The 20059-nt window shown below is 38.5% G+C and overlaps 1 protein-coding gene across 4 annotated transcripts; it reads left to right on the forward strand.

Annotated features, from left to right (window-relative positions):
- The first annotated feature begins 624 nt into the window (after positions 1 to 624).
- hnrpkl (heterogeneous nuclear ribonucleoprotein K, like) lies at positions 625 to 19893 on the forward strand. Of its 4 annotated transcripts, none has more exons than XM_055200945.2 (16): positions 625 to 780; positions 1858 to 1968; positions 2383 to 2480; positions 2585 to 2641; positions 3457 to 3500; positions 5571 to 5643; positions 5844 to 5957; positions 6077 to 6205; positions 8818 to 9125; positions 9386 to 9439; positions 9980 to 10019; positions 13269 to 13284; positions 13454 to 13486; positions 13814 to 13881; positions 16354 to 16523; positions 19037 to 19893. In XM_055200945.2, exons 2-16 carry the CDS (start codon positions 1908 to 1910, stop codon positions 19065 to 19067), a joined length of 1296 nt encoding a protein of 431 aa, XP_055056920.1. In that variant the 5' UTR covers positions 625 to 780; positions 1858 to 1907; the 3' UTR covers positions 19068 to 19893. The 4 variants fall into 4 exon arrangements, with proteins under 4 accessions (XP_055056920.1, XP_055056919.1, XP_055056921.1 ...); XM_055200944.2 differs by having other exon boundaries at positions 626 to 780; positions 9977 to 10019; XM_055200946.2 differs by lacking the exon at positions 13454 to 13486 and having other exon boundaries at positions 626 to 780; positions 9977 to 10019.
- Positions 19894 to 20059: the final 166 nt, after the last annotated feature.

The following is a 20059-nucleotide window of genomic DNA, read 5'->3' on the forward strand; positions in this document are numbered from 1 at the left end:
CGTTGGATTGTGAAATAGTCAAGTGTTACAATTACGTTACCCCAGGAGAGGGCGACAAAGGCAAAAAATGCAAACAAAAAGTTTAAAAAAAACACTTATTACATTATTACATTAAAAACATTATTATTTGGTCAGTGTGAACTGCAAGCACACAATTAACGTTAACTGTTTCACTTTAGACGATTGCATTACAATCACTAAACGTTTATAAAATTCCAAAACGAAGAATAAAACAAAATAGTTAAGATAGGTAATTATGTAGCCTATTATTATTTATTTTTAGGTTTTTCTGTTTTTTATTCTAATTTCACTCCGCTACCAAGCTAGAAGAGTTACTATGTAAAATGAACAAGTATGCATTTGGCAGCTTTTATTGAAAGCGACATACACTGTAGCCAAGGTTTACCTTTTAATGTCCACCAGACACCAAATCTTTCACAATGTAATATACGATTTTTTACATTTGTCTGATGCCATGATCAACGTACACTAAACAGATAAAGCCATGATGGCAGCGCTTCTCAGTTGCTATGACGATGGCCCAAAATCCAAACGACAGCCAATGGGCGGGCCAACATTGGTTTAGTGACAGCTTCCACGGCCAATTACACATTTAGATTTTACATTGACAGCTGTTTCAACCAATAGCGATGCAGGTTTGAGTTGCGTTAAAGCCAATCACAAATCTAAAAATGCCTGTATACCTACAATGAAATCAAGGTAGTAGAAGGCGCAGACAATTTCGGGCGAAAACTGGTGTGACGGAAGGGCTGCCTGCAGGTTTGTAATATAATTTGAATAATATCGCTCCAACTACACCGTAACCTTAAATCTTACAGTTCATTTCGAGAGTAGTAAATAGAAATGTCGAGCGGTAAGTACACCATTATATGCGTCTCCGTGCTTATAAATTAGCCAACTAACGTTAGTTTCCTGAGATGATGATTTTTCAAAATGGAGTGAGTTTCCAGTTGAACAGGGGCAGCAGTCAATCAGTAAACCGACAACAATTTATGCTTGATAATATATCTAACTAAAACGAGTCTTATACGTTTAAGTTACGCATATTGCGTCACACTAAATAAATGCACTAAATAAACCCCTCGTCGTCATTTTGTTAGGAAAATGTGGGACGTCGGCTAAAAAAATAAGCTATTTTGTACACATAAATCGCCTGCCAAAATTAGTCATTTTGTCTTATTTTGACGACAACCGTTTCGTTATAGTCGTCTTAATTCAGACATATTTCTGTTTTCAAATTAAGTGAATATTGTTGTGTTGTTTATTGATGATAGTTTATATTGTCAAGGTAACTGTAATGCTAACATGCTAAAGGCTACACGCGCACCATTTTGAAACGGTGGGCCTTGACACAGCCCTTTAGTCCTTATATAACCAGTCAGTGTGAATATTTGTTAACACGTCTTCTAGTATATTTTGTTATATTACATAAATTGTATGCCATTATTTTGACATAAATTGTTTTCTATTATATCAGGTTTTTGTTGAAATAAAAAAAAATGACATTGGCATATTTGTATCTAAAATTAATTTTTTGGACATTTACTATGACATGTTTTTAGGTACAGTATAATATGGTCAAGTGTCGTGGAATTCCATGGAAATTCAATGGGAAATTTCTGTGGACGTCATTCCATGATATATAATCAAATTAAGCTTACATCTGCTTTCACAGTATCAGAGTACTGCTGTCACAGGTCTTTGTAAGGGTAGTATGTGCATAAGTCTTTTGTGCTTTAGTGTTTTATCAAACCAGTTTTGTAGCATCAGTTTAAAGGAACCCATTATGACTGTAATGTATTTTAAAATTCATTGCACTCTCTCTGTGTCTCTCAGAGTAAGCAGTCGAGGACAGCCTTTTCCAGTTTCACTGCTGGCTGAAGACAATGGAGACAGAAAATAAGCAGGAGGAAGAAGAGACCACATTCAGTAACACTGACACTAACGGTAACATTTTCTAATTAAGATGTTTAAATGTTTTTATGCATAGGGTAAATAAAGATTTTGGACTACTTTTAGCGATAGCCCTAAACGTGCAAGTGAGTGACAGAATTAATGAAAAATCAGTGATTACATTTTTTATGCATTGTAACAAGTGTTTCTGATGCCAAAACAAACAGGATTTTTCTTTTAAATGAAAATAACACTTCTCCCACACAGTTTTGGATTTTAGAATAACAAGTTAAGATTTTTTTAAGATTTCAGTATAATAGTTCTTTCTCTAAGACTTCATGACATTTTTAACCACTGGCTTGGTACTATTTGGTATTTCTTGATGGCACATTCTGGGACTAGCAATTTGATAAACAGGAATGTCTTAATCGTTGTTGAGGCTCACATTGCACATGTGTGTTCCCTCAGGCAAGCGCCCTGCTGAGGACATGGATGAGGAGCAGGCCTTCAAACGTTCTCGTAACACTGATGAAATGGTGGAGCTAAGGGTGCTTCTCCAAAGCAAAGTGAGTTGGTTACAGTCACCCCTTCCACAAAGCTGAGACCTCAGATTTTGAAACATTTTAAAAGTGTATTTTAAACGTTTCATGCCCTTATTTTATGGTTTTAGAATGCTGGAGCTGTGATTGGAAAAGGGGGCAAGAACATTAAAGCGCTGCGCACAGATGTGAGTATTGAGATGTTGATGCATACTTATGGTGAACTTGTAAACAGTGTTCTTTAATGGCCAAGTTTTAACAAGACTTCTGACATCAATTCCTTTTACCAACAGTTGTTTTCACAAGCATTTCAGATTTATCAGCCAAAGGCACAAATAAAACTGATTTGAAATCCGTAAAGTAAAACACATGACACCAATCTGTCCATTAAAATTAAACGAAACAAACAAAACCTGAGGGCAGATCTTCCATTTTGTAGCTATAGGTTGGCTCATTTGCACAGACAAGCTCTCTGAATAGGGCTATATTGTGGATCTTGAACATTTGCACGTGAATGAGAAAGTACTTCTTGACCTCATGTTCTTAAAAGCATTCTCGCCCGCTTCGAAAACCCAATTACATATGTCTTGACTCTTGAGCTGACCCATAGTCCTGTGTAAACCGCTGTTGTCCAGTGGTTCTACAGATCTGTCCCATTCTGTTTCTTGTGCACTCTATGCCAAGTCTCTTCAAAGAAATATGTGGACAGTAGAGTAATGAGTAAAGCCTTGTATTCAATTAAAAATGTATTCCTTCTCCCCCTCTTCCCTCTCCTTTACTTTTTTGTTTTTGGCCACCTTCCTCCGTTGCCCATGTACTGGATCGACTTGCCCCTCCTGCGTTGCCCACCTTGATGTTGGCCCAACCTCCGCCCCTGAACGCCCGCCCACCTGACACCCCGGTTGGCCCCGCCCATAAACGTGCCCCTCCTTAAACGGGCACCTTACTTGACATCATGTGATTGAATGCCCTTGCCCAATGCCAACCTCCACGACCAATGCAGTACAATGCCAGTGTATCAGTCCCAGACAGCAGTGGCCCAGAGCGGTATGTCCCACCAGTTATTGCCTCACTGCCTGATTAGAAAGAGAACACATGTCTTTTGATAACCTGCCTTCTGTTTCATGTTAACATTTTCACACATATAGTCCCCCTCCCCCTTTTTAAGAAACGTGTAATGTTCCATTAGATTTATTTTAAATGATTTTTGATATGTATATGTCTTCTCTCTTCCCCCCCAACGCTAGGGGTGTAACGGTTCATATTTTCAAATCAACGGTTGATTTTAATATTTGGTTTGGTAAATACTTCTGTGATGATTGGTCAATAACAATAACTGTCATTATTCTTATAAGCCATAGTTTTAAGCAATTCTTTATAAAATTGTCCACATTGTATAATTAACTGGTCTTGTTCTATCACTAACCACTAGCCAGACCTATAAACAAACACAAACCGGAAGTTAACTTCGGGCCAGGCACGCAACTTTGTAACACGTGCGTCCAATGAAATCGTCTATATCTTTGCTGACTCTTGAAATGGACTGCGGGCACCTAAGCATTGTTGTAGAACTCGTGACGCTGCCTCTTGCTGCAAGCAGATCTCCCGTGTGTGCAGATCTGTCCCAACACTAAACTCACAAGACGTCACTGTCAGCACAATCAGTCACTTATAGCGCCTCAGAAATGAGAATGTAAATGTGTTTAGAAAGATTTGTCCTCAGTCTCAACTAAAAAACATAGACATTTACTATGTTAACTTTATGATGAATAAATAATTTATCAGGTCTACCAAATAAGGATTTTATCCTACAAACCAATAAAAGCCATGGTAAAAAACTGATCAAAGATGATGACAGCAGAGAGTCAGGTAATATCTGTGTCTGATAAATGCATGGTGCAGAGGAGGTTGTAAAACTCTTCAGAAAGACCAGTCATAATTTTTTTTTAAATACTTTGACTTAAGTAGTGACATTTTTACATTTAAAATATCTGCTATTGATGAGAACATTCTGATTATTATGTACATATAGAAATTCGGCCAAGCATATCGGCCATCGGCTGCCCTGATTTCTAAATATCGGCATCGGCCAGAGAAAAAGCCATATCGGTCGACCTCTAATTTATACCAAATGGTTATATTTTAATTATCCACACAAAGCAAACAGCTTTTTTTCCACGGGAACCGTTTCACCCCTACCCAACACCCCTCTCATCAAGTCTTTGAATATAATTTCCAACTTTCTCGCACAGAATTGTGTATATAATCAATCACTTCTGGTTCGGAGGGAGAGAGTCCTGAATCTCATTACTTTATTTTGAATTAAGTGTTTGGATGATTATTTTTGTTGTTGGTACTGATGGTGAAAATTTGTAAAAAAAAAAAATCCCATCTCTTTTTCACTCTGTTCTTGTTGGCCCACTTCGTCCCCTTCCTGAGCCTTCCCACCCTTTCATTGTTCCCAACATCACTGTCCATGATTCTGAGCTTGCACCGTGGTGCAGTCCTCTCTGTCACTCATCTCTGTTGTCTTTGATTTCACCTCTAGTGCTTCATTTCTTCCCCTTTTTTGTTTTTCTCTTTACCCACATACGTGCAAACTTGGCTACAATCTCTCTTACTTCCCCTCGCCACGTTCTTCTGCTTCTTTTGTATGTTTTTGGTTTGATTTACCTCTTTCGCTCCTTGTTGAGAGAATGTGGTGTGCAGATGACACTGTAGAGTGATTAGCAAAATTTTTTATTTCACTTTCATACCCCCGATTTTTCTGGTGGTGGGATAATGGTAAGCAGGTCTGTGTCTCGTTCTTTCATTTTCTCTCTTGGCCCGTGTAGCCATAGAGTGCCTGCTCAGTCTCAGCCCTTGCACTGTCGCCCATCTCCTCAGGCCTTTATTAATTGAATGTGCAAGAAACAAATGCATGTCAGTTGCCCGTCTATCAGTGCAGTCTTGAAAGATGTTAATCGTTTTCAGCAGCCACTCTTTAATTTTTCTTTTGGTTCAGAATCTTTTTCCTTTTCTTTATTGCTTTGTGGCATACGGCAGGGCTCAAAATCTAAAGTTCTGTATTCGTTTGTTTTGCTTCTATTTTTTATTTTGCTTGATGTGCTGCTTCAGTATCCTGAGTGTGAGTGCAGATATAGAGACCATTGGTGAGATTCTACTAAAGATCATCCCTACCCTGGAGGAGGTGAGCAACTACAGTATTAAAACTTTTTAACAAGGGGACTCTGAAGGAACTGAAAGGGGAAATGTGGAATGATAAATTAAATCAAAAAAATTCATTCATTTGAGCTTGGATTGATGTTAATTATAGTGTGACATTTTATGACGCTGTAAGTTTACATATGTTGCTTTGGCATTTTTGTTTTAATCCTGCATGTTTGGCAGTATCAGCACTACAGCGGGACTGACTTTGACTGTGAGCTGCGTCTGCTGATTCATCAGAGTTTGGCCGGAGGCATTATTGGAGTCAAAGGTGCCAAGATTAAGGAACTGAGGGAGGTAAGCACCTTGCTAAAAATACCACATGCCATAAAACTAAAATACATTGAGTAAGTGGGGTAGCTTTACGTGTTTAATCAGTTTTCTTGACATTTGGAAATTGGTCATCTCCTTTTTAGAACACACAGACTACAATCAAGCTCTTCCAGGAGTGCTGCCCCCACTCCACCGACCGTGTGGTTTTAGTGGGCGGTAAACCTGAGCGTGTAGTCGAATGCATCAAGGTCATTCTGGAACTGATTTCAGAGGTGAGATGATGACTGGGGGAAACATTTGAGTACTGTATTCAATTTGACAACGACGTTATCTTATTATTAGACATTCAGACAAATAATGCAAAACATTAGGAAGGGCTGAGCAGTGTGATATTACATACTGCAATGGCAGAATTTTGTCAGCTGGTAGAAAAGTATTTCTAGACGCCATTTGCTACGCGTGAGTTTTCATTTATACTTGCAGACGCTAGTGGGCAGTATCCACACGTGTAACCCACAGTAGCAGTGCCACAGCCGAAGAAAAATCCTCTTGGCCAGTAAACTCCAAAAAGAAGGAGCAGCTTGTTGTGTATGATTTGAGAAGATTAGCTGTGATGAAGATAAAAAAGACAGCGACTTTTGTTGCAGCTTGAGTTTATCATTCCTTAACCTGACCCATCTTTGTTTTTACCATTGTAAGCTGAAATCCATTTGAGGAAATGCAATGCAGATTTTTGTATCTGTCGTGAGGGATTCTGGCGGAACAATCACAGCGCTTGCGTTCCACGTAGAACGGACGTGCTGTCACGTTTTTGCACGTCAGGCTATGCCTGGCCTATGGCAGGGGTGTCGAAAGTCAGTCCTGGGGGGGCGGTGTCCTGCAGAGTTTAGCTAAAACTTCCCTCAACACACCTGCCTCAAAGTATCCAGTGAGCCTAGTAAGACCTTGATTAGCTGGATCAGGTGTGTTTGATTAGGGTTGGAATAATACTCTGCAGAGACATTCGGCCCTCCAGGAGTAGGATTGGACACCTCTTGCCTACGGTGTAGATTCTACGTGGGACCACAAAATGAGACTTAATGGGTCACTAATATGCGGTCAGGACAGTCATTTTTAAATGCGGAGCCACGTGCAAAGTTACAAAAATGCTGTTCACACCATTATGCGAAATGCAGTTTTGCGCGCTTAGCGCGCACTGCCACCTACTTCGAGATGAAGTAATTTTTGAAGCAGGCTGCCAAAAATAGATGAATGTGTAGGAAACACCGAAATAAATCTACGGGTCTAAAGTAGGGCCTGGACTCGATTAAAAAAATTAATCTAATTAATTAGAGGCTTTGTAATTAATTAATCTAAATTAATCGCATTTTAATCGCATATAAATATTTGACCTGAGAACATTAAGAAGTAATTTTTTACATGGATTTTAGTATACACTCTTAGAAAGGATGTGTTAATTTTATACACATCATTGTGCTGTAAGCTTTTAACACATTATGTGTAATTTTAACACATTATGAGTCATTTTGTCTTGATTTTGTGTTCAAGTATAACACATGTTGTGTTAAAAGTAACACAAAATGTGTTGTTTCAATAATAACACAGAGATGGGTGGATTCCAGGACGACGCAGTTAGTGTGTTGTCCCAGAATTAACACTAATGTGTTGTTTTTAACGTTTTGAGCCCTATTCGGACAGGATTAGTTTTACAGGGGTAGATGGCGTAATGTAATTTTACCACAGGACGTCGGTAATATTAATGGTCAATTCGGACGGGATTAGAAATCTCTGTAAAACATTCAGAAGTGGGAGGGGTAACTCGTTGGCGCAGCGCGTCACCTCTCGTCTTCACGTGCACGTTACCTTGCTTCCAGATATCAGATGTGCAAACAACATGACACAGACAAGGAAAACGCGAAACACTGTGTTTAATTTCAGTTTGGGGAGAACGTCAGTTTAATAAACAGTTCCATGCCTCTGAGAAGTAAATTTGACTTTTTTTTTTAAGTTTGTGTCGTGTTTTATTCAGAAACTGACTTGTAACTGACTTGTTTCTCCGTCTAGAACGCAAGTAAATGCTTCTTTAAGCGCTTTTATATTTAAAAGAAACCCGCAAATTAAAAGGAAATGACGCGATTTACGTGTATATTTACAGCTGGTCTATTCGCACTGGATTTGTATTACCTGAGGTAATTTCTCCGGACCTTTTTTACAGAAGGTAAAAGACGCCGTAATCTTAACTGACATTGTCCGTTATGATTAAAGACATGGAGCATTCGGACTGGACTAAAATCACCGAGAAGCTCTGATAAAAACTTGCTTTACCCCACATCCTTATGTAAAACTAATCCCGTCCGAATAAGTCGTTGTGCCCGGAGTCGGGCTAATGTCCACGCTAGCTGCTGTGTTTTGCATTGAGATGCTCGATGTGCTGCGGTGATATGTGAATTCCTTGTTGCATAGCTTACACACAACCATGCTCTTATCGACGCTTGCATCCGTTCGTTTTTTATAAAAAAAAAATTCCCATCCACGGGGCCAACCAAAGCGATCTCATCAGCCTCTTGGTTAATGTTCACTGTGGTTTGTTGTGAAGTCATGAACGCTAGTTGGTGCTCCAGTATAATCGGTCCGCCGAAACTCATGAGAAATGTTCCGCGGTGCAAAAATAAGTGCGATTAAAATGCGTTAAAAATGTTTAACGCGTTATTTTTGTGTAATTAATTAATCTTAATTAACGCGTTAAAGTCCCGGCCCTAGTCTAAAGTTACATTTATTCAACTCTAATAACAATTTGCCTACTTGATTTACCAGGTATTCCATATGATTTATTGTAAGATTGGTTTTCTAAATATAGCTTATGTTTTTCTGCCATAATCTGTAGGCTCCCATCAAAGGGCGAGCACAGCCCTATGACCCAAACTTTTATGATGAAACCTATGACTACGGTGGCTTTACTATGATGTATGAGGAGAGAGGTCGGCGGCCTATGGGGGGTTTCCCCATGCGAGGCAGAGGAGGGTTCGACCGCATGCCTCCTGGCCGTGGCGGTCGTCCCATACCCTCTAGGCGGGATTATGATGATATGAGCCCTCGCCGTGGACCACCTCCACCCCCACCGGGGAGAGGAGGACGTGGCGGTAGCAGGGCCCGAAACCTGCCCCTGCCTCCACCGCCACCCCCTAGAGGAGGGTAAGCACATTCATCTAATTCTATATTTAGTTTTTCTGTACTTTATGTTTTAAGTCACAAATAAATGTTGCCATTACTTTGTCCACAGCTGATTTTCTAGTTATGATTTTTGGTTATCCTTGATACTTTTGAATAATGTAAGTCAGGGAATCAGTGCTGGTTTATCAGAGTTGTTTATTTGGATCATATCAGGATAAAAGTACTTTGGTGTTATAGAGAGGATGATATCTGATATGAAAGCACCCCGTTTTTGTTTGCAGAGGTGATCGATTTTCCCACCAGAGCTATCACAGCAATATGGATGACAGACCAAAGTAAGTAAATTTAAGACTGGTAGCTAGTACCTACCCTAAGGTTTGCAAAAAAAAGTGGATAAAAAACACAAAACAATTCATACTTGGAGCAAAATAAATATTTGTATGGATTAAAACAAACTAAATTTACTCTAGCACATCAGGTGGCACATTTTAGCTTAAATGCAAACAGAGAGGATGGTCCAAATGGATGGTCAAAATCTGTTTAAAAAAAGATTGCAGACCGCCAGAATTATATAGTTGGTAAAACTTTTTAGGTGTGAATAAAACCAATAGATTTCATGAGTACCAACGGTTACGAATGTAATGGTTCTTGTCTGTGATGTTTACTGGTGATCAGTCGTCAAAATAAATTTATGTCTTCGTAACACCACTTGCACGGCATGATTTTTGTTTTTATATAGGCTTATATCTTATTGGTCAATGAGTTTTTATTTTCTGACAGTTTTTGGAAAGCAGGCACTTAAGTTTTGTTTTTTGTGTGGGTTATTCAAGTACAAATAATTTAAATGAATCACGTTTCTCCTTTTGTGTAAGCAGTGACCGAAGGGGGCGACCCGGAGACCGCTATGAGAGCATGGTGAGTACATATGAACGTTAGTACATAAATTAAGTAAGTTTGTATTTTTGCTGGATGTCATGAGATTTATCAGATGATCTTGGGTTTTAAGTAGGGTTGGGTATTATTTTAATTTTAGTGATTCCGATACCAATTTCACTTATCGAATCCGGTTCTTATTGATTCCTGGTTCCGATTCCAATTATTTATTTATTTATTTTTTGTGAGAGAAAAAAAAGCGCAAATACTTTCAAGATTTGTATTTAATTTTATTCTTGCCACAGTCAATCTATAACCTGTTGGCTGTAACTCTTATAAGTGACAATTTGTCTAAAAATGAAATAAATAACAATATTAAGGAATCAGAAGCAATTACAAACCAAAACTATTTACGTATAACACAAAACAATACAACATAAAAGATATAACATGCTGTTTGCTATTGGAGGCAGTAATGCACAGAGAGAATAAAACCCTTCATGGCTACAGTGAACAGAGTCTGTTTAAATAAAAATACTGAATACACTTGGTAGCAACAAGTGACTGTTTTAAAATGTTTTTTTTTTTACCAAATCATTCATTTAGAGTCCTTCAAAGCTATGGCTTGTCCATTAATAAAAGTTTTTTTATGAATAAAACACTACAATGTTGTCCTGTAGCTGCCTAATGTTTTTTTATCGTGATCGCTATAAAAAAAAACTAGGGATGCTCCGACCGATCGGCCGATAGTGCTTGCTATGTTTATCAATGAATTGGGTGAAATGCCGCTACATCCAAAAGCCAGAGGGTGCTCTCGTGCAGAAACTCAATATGCGCTGCAGACGAAGAACAATACACACGCAGCTCCAGGAAATGTCTTAAGGATATATATATTGCTGTTCTTCAAACCTTTTCGGGTATTTTCATGATAATAAAGAATATGTGTAATCATTTTGTTTGACGAGTGTTGCTTTTTCAAATGCATGTTATAATTGATTCAAACTAACAGCGATTTGAGATCGATAAGGACTTGGTGATTAAAAACGGTAGTACATGAAATAGCTGTGAATAAGATCGGCTGTCCGATTCAGAAAAGTGATCGGCCACGTATTTTTTGTGGAGATCGGCATTGATCGGAGCACCCCTAAAAAAACAGGTAAACAAAAGTAATGGTCAGTTCATTCAGAAGTATGCAGCTTCAGTGTTTCCCCTAGGTTTATAGCTTTGGGGGGGGGGGGTATACAGTATACAGGGGTTAAATTGTGATTTGTTATGTGGGGGCTCTGTGGGGAGGGGTACTTCGAGGGATAACATGTTTAATACTGATGACAGCAAAGCCACTGGTGTGTTTCAATGACATTCTGGACTTCTGATAGGATTTGATAAGTTTCAGCTTTAAATCTGTGCCAGATTTTTACCCAAAATATTTTAAAAAGAGTGTCTGAACTTTAAATGATGCAAATCTATGAGTTTGACACCCTATATCCATTTGTTGCACATGTCATTATGCACAATTGATCAAGCTTTGAAGGAAGTTAAAAAAATCAACCTCCTTGAATAATTCTAGGCATAAGATATGCTACCCAAAAAGACTAAATTAACAAGAAAAGGTACAACACTGTATCAGCAACATGAAATTAGCCATAGAGATTCCCTATGGTGGTCAGCAGCTTGTAAAACAATCACTATAGGTTTGATTTGTGTAATCAAAATACATTAGTATTTTATTAAACTATACAATGACTTATATCCAGTGTTATCCAGTTAAATTAGATGAGTGATATACATACTTTAGGGAGAGGGAGAGAATGCACGCGGCGCGTGTGTGTGGGAAAGTCATAATAAACTATATCAGCCGTCTTCTCTGTCAGTAACATCCGTTATGCAAAAACGAAAGTATATGGAGGAACGGACTTTCAAAACACCGTCACATTTTCAGTTATGTGAGAGAGAGGCGCGCGCTGCACGTCAACATGACAGAGACCGCGCACAGTGAATTAAGTAAAATATAAAGTGTGCACTCAATTGGATATTTGTAAACTCGTAAACACAGACAGAAAATACATGCCATTGTGGAAATAAGACGAATAAAATATTACATGAGGGCTATAGTTGGTTTAATAAAAAAACAAATTGTTCTCTGGCGCTATAAAGAAAATCAAATCAAATTTACTTGACCTTCAAGGGGGGTGGGTCGAGCCGTTAGGAGGGCGGGGCGCCCCCCTTATATAATGGTAGGGGAAACACTGAGCTTTAATTCGAAGGTGAATCTGTGTTTTGTACCCGAGTGTGAGATGCTGCTATTGCTAATTTTAGCTGTATCTGGTTGCAGATTTAAACACGGTACATTCCTTCAGATTAATGCTGTGCATTTGGCAATACTACAGTCTTTTCCCCACAAAGTTTAATCAAACTTTTGAACGTTTGCTGCGGTCAGTCATAGTACCGAGTGTAATGAACTGCGCATGTGCGTAATGAGGGTAGGTTCTTGTGGCAGGTCCTGGTAGATAGATACAACTGTAAAACGCTCACTGCTGTTCGCTGTGCAAGAATGACTGAAAAAGTCAGGAATCGATAAACCAAATCGAAATGCCCGGCCTATCGATTCCCCCTTTTTTTTACATTTGGAGCCGGTTCTCGATACCCAGCCCTAGTTTTACAGGACAGAGTTTTGTTTATTAAGTTTTAGAAAACCATAGTGGAACAGCTTGTTCGTTCTCTCTAAAGTGACAGTGTAATAGATGCATACGTGACGCTCTTATGCCTGGCACACTGGTTTGGCCTGCTGTTGCCTAGCAACAGATTTTTGAATCACTTGTTGCCTTGGTTACCAAGGAGCAGTTAAATACATAGGTGAAAGCCATCACACTCACCAATGAACTTAAGGCACCAAAAGCATACTCAAGAGCAGCGGTGCTTTAGAGAATCGGCACATATGTTTTAGTAAATTAATAGTTTTATGCTGAAATCTGATTGTTGCGCAGTCTTCTCCCATATAATATGCCATAACTGCATCATAGAACAACTTTTATCATTAAAAATAATTTATTCAATAACAAATTACACTGAAATGTAAATTTGTAGGTAATAATTGACCTGTACGGGTAATGTGCAGTGTGAACGGGTGTTTAAGCATGACTTCTACTACATTGTGTATTTTATTACTGTTAAAATGATGTATTGACCTATCAATGCTTATACATAAAATGAGATGTATTATTATTACAATTAAAATGCTTTCTGAATTGACTTTTTGTTTTTCCTCTTGTTTTTCTTTATCGTTGTACACAGAGTGGAGGTGGATATGGTAAGTGTTCTTCAGCTGTACGCATACACGGGTTCAAGGTTATCTCCAGTCACACTTCTCTCAATAGCTTAGTGTTTCCTGCTTCTCTCTGTCTGTATCTTGCCCTATCATAGCTCTGGTGTCTTGATCACTTTTCCGTTTTCTTTTTCTTTTCTTGGTTTATTTGAAGACAATAATTCCTCTTGGGAGCCCTTCCAATCTGGTGAGTGTGTCAGATACTGTGGTCTATGATTTTGGAACGGGGGTGGGGGGCCCTGGGTCCTGGAGGGCCGCTGTCCTGCAGAGTTTAGTTCCAACCCTACTTAAACACACCTGAAAAATCTAATTAAAGTCTTCAGGATTACTTGGAAATGAAATTCAGGAGTGTTTGATTAGGGTTGGAAGTAAACTCTGCAGGACAGTGGCCCTCCAGGACCCAGGGTTCCCCACTCCTGCTTTAGAACATAAAATGTGTGTAAAATTGAGACGTATCAATGAAAGACCTGCAAAAAAGCATCGGGAAATGACAGTAGGATGTTTGTTTCATCAGGTGGTCGAGGTTCATACAGCGACATTGGCGGTCCTGTTATCACAACACAAGTGACCATCCCCAAAGATGTAAGTGCATAGAAAATGTGATAGTTTAGGACAGGGGTTTTCAAACTGGGGGGCGGGGCCCCCAGGGGGGCCGCGAGATGGTGCCAGGGGGGCCCCAGTTTTATGACATTTTATAAAATACATTAATTTATCATGAATTCTGGTGTAATTAAACATAAAAAAATAAGGCTACTAACCAAAAGCACTACTTTTTTTTATAATTTAATATGTAATTTAGTAAACTGTTGAGTTTAGAACAGTTTTTTGAATATTTGCAGTTTCTTAATTAAAAGTCTAGTATGACCTGGGTTTTCAGACAAGGCCCAGTAATGCTTTTTATTAGTCACATTTATAAAATCGTTCCTGTGTTCTCAGTCGAGACTTGCTTTGTTTGTAAACCAATCTGAATCTGATGGTGTGTGGTATGCTGTCATGACCACATGCAGGGCTAGCAAAATCGCTAGCCTGACGTCCCGGGGCTATTGTGCCTTGCAGTCGGGCTACCAAAATGCATCTCTGTCCTGCAGTAGGGCTATCTTGACTTATAGGGAGGAAAATATATTTAAATGCTTATGCATTCTCTTACAGATTTGGATGCATAATTATGTTGTAACGCGAGCGTGCAAAGCAGGGAAATGTATAGGAAGCCAGCAGAACTGATTTGTAATTGACGATCTGGATCTGTCATGCAAAATAAACGCTGTCCAGTCAGTCACGTAAAAAATATTTCTCCTGCAACAAGCTTTTAAGTGATATAGATTAGGGCAATAAATCGCATGTGATTGTCACATGCAGCTCGTCGGTGATGCCGGTTCCTTGATTGGTAGTGGATCGCCGTCACCTGCTTTCAGGTGGAGCGGGATTTGCTGCGCGGAGCCGTAGTTCACTGACAATCGGGGCAATTCGTATGCAATATGGCCCAGCTTGTCACTGAACTATGGCTTTGTGTGGTGGATGCTGCTCCATCTGGGGGCGGGTGATGCCGATTTTTTGCTAATCAAGGAACTGGCATTACTGACGAGATGCGCAGGATATCGCATGCGATTTATCATGCATCCCTAATATAGATTGCATGTGCAGTGAAGAGAATTATGAAAAAGGCTACAGTATATGAAGAGTTTCGTTGCAAAACGAGATAAATCCATTTTTTAACATTTTGTCAAAACATGTTTATTATTATGTTACCATGTTATTCTTTTGTTTTATGGTGCCACTTAGCTGAATTTTTAAGTTATGAAGGTTTAAATCAAAACAAACCAACTGCAGTTGAATTTAAATTAATTGGAATGCACAACCAAAAAACAAGATTTCTGAACAATTAAAAAAACGGTGGTTATCTCGTTTTGCAAGGAAACTCTTCATATGTAAACTCGCTCTTAAAGCAACAGTAGCCTCTTTTTTCTGATTGGAAAAATTATCCAATCTGTAACCTAAAAAAAAAAACATTGTATGATCCAAACTGTGAGTTTTGTGACCCATTGAACCGCTATTAAATGGTGAGTATATCCGGTGTGAAGATGAGCAGGAACAGTTGGCTTGCATGGAAATCCAATTTTTTTGTTTGTTAAAAAAACAACAGCAAAAAACAACAACAAGAATAGCAGTGCAAACATTGTGGTCAGTGGCCCAATAGGCTTTGTATTGGCAAAATTTGGCCGGTAGTGAAAACTAATCGAGGAACACAACTGTGCTATGCTTACAACGTCAAGTGGCATTTTCTTGTCTGTGACTTCAGTTAATAGTTTATAGATATAGATATAATAGTTCAGTTTATAGATATTTCAGTTCAGTTAGAAGCAAATATTTGTCTTGATGATTGTAATTTCATTATTTTATGTGTAATTTGTGTTTTGATAGATGTTTTGTCTCAATATTCTACATTAAAAGTAATGTCTTTTTTATTCGAGCTACTTGAATTCGTTTTGAGCTACCAAAAACTGAAGAGTGTCTGCCCAAATGGCTGCCAGGGATTTTAAAATTTTGCGAGCCCTGACATATCGGCACTCCACACACAATAGGAACAAAACTGTTGATTTTTTTCAGATTAAATCGTTGATTTTTTTTGTCGCCATGTTTGTGGTCTCTTAGATTTTTACTAATTATGTGTCTTAAATAAACTAATCCTGGCTTAATTTAATCCCTGTCTGTAAAACCAGGCTTACGTGTATTAAAAAAAATAAAATAAGAATTTTGAGTTATGTAACAAGAATAACTTCTTCTTTAAAATTGCATGACTGTATGGCAGTATTTTTTTATTATTGTTATAAAAGTTTTATGTTTTGAGCACTACATTTCGAACATGGTTTTAGCTATTATCCTTTAAATGTTCTTAGATGTCTTTATTGTGTCTGTGAGGCTTACTTTTGATAAACATTTACTAGGTTACTTTATTGATTTAAAACATTCAGAAAATTAATTGGTTTCGTATTTAGTTTCAGTATATGACAACAACCCTTAATCACCCTATTCATGAAAACCTTTTTCCATTTTTAGCTGGCCGGTTCCATCATTGGGAAAGGCGGGCAGAGGATCAAGCAGATCCGTCATGAGTCGGGAGCATCTATCAAAATCGATGAGCCACTAGAGGGCTCAGAGGACAGAATCATTACCATCACAGGCACACAGGACCAGATTCAGAACGCCCAGTATCTACTACAGAACAGGCAAGTCTTTTACCTATTCTAGCACGTTTGCAAATACATGAACATCCTGACTAGGTGTAATCAAACACATTTTCAGGGTTGAGTCAATTTTTGGTTCTTGTTAAAAGCAAAATGCTTTGCAACCCAACAGAATTTCAGCTATTTTCAGTGAAATTTTGGAGTAGCGAGATGTTTAATGTAAATGAACAAAAATCAAATGCATACTACCCAAATAGAATCACTGGTTGAGGCAAGAAATGAAATTTTGTTCAATGTTCTGCTTCAAATGGTAAACCAGTCCCTTGTATAATAAAAATATTGTGCTGTTAATCTCAATTCCCTTTCTTTTTTTTCCATTTGCACTAATGTGTTGATACTAAAACAGTAGATCTCCACACTTGCTTCATGCTTCAAATACCTTTGACTGCTGTCTCATGCACTTCTTTTTGCCTGACCTAACATAACTTTCAGCTTCAGGGGGACCTTTGATATTTTTCCTTATGTGAAATGTGTACGAAAGGGGTTGTTGTATCAGTTCCATTTGGAACCCAAAATATAATTTACTAAGAAGCAAATTAATGGAGCCCAGGAGAATGGAGCGCAAGCTGGCTTGCTTCTGTGTGGAAGACTTGTGATTTTGTTGTTGTTAGTTAGATAAAGTGACAACAAATCACAGTCTGCCCTACAGCACAGGCCCAGCATCATCTGCCCCCACCCTCAAACACATTTCACCCACCCTAACTGAAGAGGCCTGCCTTTTTCAACTAACACCTTGAACTTCCATCTTACTGCATGCTGATGCTGGTTCATACTCTGTTTGATCTTTTATAACTCGCAGCTTATATGTGTAGCTCCTGCTAACAAAGAGAGTCTCCGCCACAAATGGATCATAAGCCAGCCTTTTCTACTGTAACATGCCTGCCTGCCTTGAGTTTTAACTGTGAAATACAAACTTGATTCCTTTCTGAAAGATGCTATTCTAATGCGCAAATGCAACTGTTCACTCTTGTTGCATGGATGTAACATTCATTTATTCTTTAAGATGCAGTGCAGTTCAAAGTCAACATGAACTGAAAATGTTTTCTTAAAGGAATAGTTCACCCCAAAATTAAATGTAGGACATCCTTTATTGATATCATGTCTAGCTAATAAAGCCTTTGAAGTTATGCTAATAGTTAAATAGGCTGTTAGAATAATGTAGCATATGGGAAATGATTATAGATCTGAAGCTGTAATTATTATACAATTATAATATAATAGCCAAATAATTATAGATCTAAAAGAGTATGTTGGGATATGTTACAAACCAAATTTAATTACTGACAGGGTTTCGGGAAAGGAGTAGTCTTCTGCACACTTGCATTCTGATTTGAAACAACAGGTTTACTCTTTTCAACAAATTCCCAATAAATAAAATCCTGTCAGTCCTGTCAATCATATTATAGGATGCTCATGTTGACTTTAAGTCATCTTGCATGCTAGTATCAGTGTATCCAAACATGCTTAAAGGACAAATTCGGTATGTTACACTTACAGCCCTGTTTTCGGATTGTTTGTGATGAGGTGGAGCGGTTTTGACTGAAATTTGGACATATGATGCTGCCCCGAGAATTTTCGGTTTCTGTTGTGTCGGCCCCCACCTCTGCAGTGGTTGTATAGGTGCACTGGAACAGTCCTTCCTAGAATGCATTGAACTTTTGTTTGCAGAGTTGTAAGAACTCACCGAGTGGTAATGGGGTGTTGGCTGAGATGTTCACACAAAAATCGCTGCAAAAGATGCTTTTCAACAGGTGTTTTACCATTCGTTGTAAACTTGTGGACCTATTTTTCCAAACCCCTCGCACCCGTATATTCTTCCATTGAGAGCTTGAATTATAGACACTCCAGCCCAATTGGTGGCAATAATCCACCTTTGCCAATTGCAAGAATACAAACAACGTTCCCGGCACGGAGTAATACCGTACCTCACGGCACATCTAATACAAGTCAATGCAGTTGGACAAAAACTACGATAAAACCTGTTGGAAAGCATCTTTTGGTGCGATTTTTGTGTGGGCATGTCAGTGAACGCCCCTGACCACTCGGTGAGTTTCATGTCTTTGTGGGCGAAGGTTTGGTGCATTTGGGGAGGGATTGTTGCAGTGCACCTGCGCAGCCGTTGTGGAGGTGGGGGCTGGTGCAGCAGACACCCGAGGGTTCTTGGGCCAGCATCATGTCCGGATTTCGGTCGGGACCGTTCTGTTTCGTCGTGAACAATCTGAAAGCAGGGCTTTAAGTGTAAAATACCAAACTTGTCCTTTGAAGTTAGAAAAAAAAAACATCACATACTTTCTCATTATACGTTGCATTGCAAAGTTAATGAAAATAATCAGTTTTGATAAACATATGATGTTCTTATGTTTTATTCTTTATGATGGTACCACATCACAAAACATACTTAACAAAAACTTGACCACTGGTTAAAATGTCTCGGCACAATGATGTCATGCTTGAAATTTTGTTTCTGGTCTCAACTGTTCCATTTCCTCTTTCAGTGTGAAGCAGTACTCTGGTCGGTTCTTCTAGAGCGTGGAGATTGAAGCCAAACTGCCATACTCATTTACTTCAACTTGTTTTCAGAGCCTACATTCCTCGGCTTCTTGGGTAGATGTGCTCCCTCCCATTTCTCCTAACATTTTTTTAAACAAAACATTTGAGGGATAAGATTTCTGAAAAGCAAGTGGATCCTCTTATTTCTTTAACATTATCTTTTTGTTCTTGCACGCATTTTTTCTATTATGGATTGTTTTGTAAGTCAAGGGAGCCCATCTGTAATGTTCACTGTTGGCCTTATCAAAGCTGCATGCCGAGTCTGTGTAACATGCAGAATGTAAACTTAATAATAGGTTTTTTCAATGGATTTATCATCCCATGTTTTTTTTTTTCTTGTGATGAGGCTTTTTTGGTCAGTGTAAATATTCAGTTAATCATTGAAATTTTAAATATCAGTTGTATTTAAAGGATAACATCTATTTTGATTTGGAAAATTGAGGGTATCAAGGGTGGGAAGCTGATGAATTCCGAAGGTTTTTTTAATTGCTAGTTTTCTCAGCCCGATTTTCAGATTGAAATAACTTGAGGAGATGGACAGACCGGTTGTACGCCATCGGCATTGAGATCCATTCAATCTATCTGGAGCTTGTTTTGTACGTCTGTTTGTAAGCATTTTTACCATTTTAGATTAATCTGTCTAGACATCTTTCACTCCACAGTTGGAGGGGAAAACAAAAAGCTTCTCTGTAAAAATTTGTGGCAGGTCTCTGTTCTTGTAACTTTTTCTCTGTTCCCCCTGGTGTCTTTGTAGAATGTGCAGCAAATCTAAAAAATAAAGTCTGTGCCACCTTTTACCAAATCATTGTCTGGATTTCTGGGTGTGGTGTTTTTATTTTAGTGATAATGCATTTGGAAGAAATTTCCATTTAAATGAGGCAATGATACGATTATACATTGGAAAGAGAGAAGTGTTTTGAAAGTGGATGCATGTCAACTTTGCATAACCTTTGGGTGGTTCAGACGTA

The sequence above is a fragment of the Misgurnus anguillicaudatus genome, chromosome 22, assembly GCF_027580225.2.
Source record: "Misgurnus anguillicaudatus chromosome 22, ASM2758022v2, whole genome shotgun sequence".
In the NCBI taxonomy this organism is placed as follows: domain Eukaryota; kingdom Metazoa; phylum Chordata; class Actinopteri; order Cypriniformes; family Cobitidae; genus Misgurnus; species Misgurnus anguillicaudatus.

What these genes read in the sequence shown, in the direction of transcription:
- hnrpkl (XM_055200944.2), top strand. Translation starts at nt 1,908, where the DNA reads ATGGAGACAGAAAATAAGCAGGAGGAAGAAGAGACCACATTCAGTAAC. An exon ending in AATATGGATGACAGACCAAA is followed by an intron (nt 9,440 to 9,976) that starts GTAAGTAAATTT and finishes CTTTTGTGTAAG; the next exon opens with CAGTGACCGAAGGGGGCGAC. An exon ending in CAGTATCTACTACAGAACAG is followed by an intron (nt 16,524 to 19,036) that starts GCAAGTCTTTTA and finishes TTCCTCTTTCAG; the next exon opens with TGTGAAGCAGTACTCTGGTC.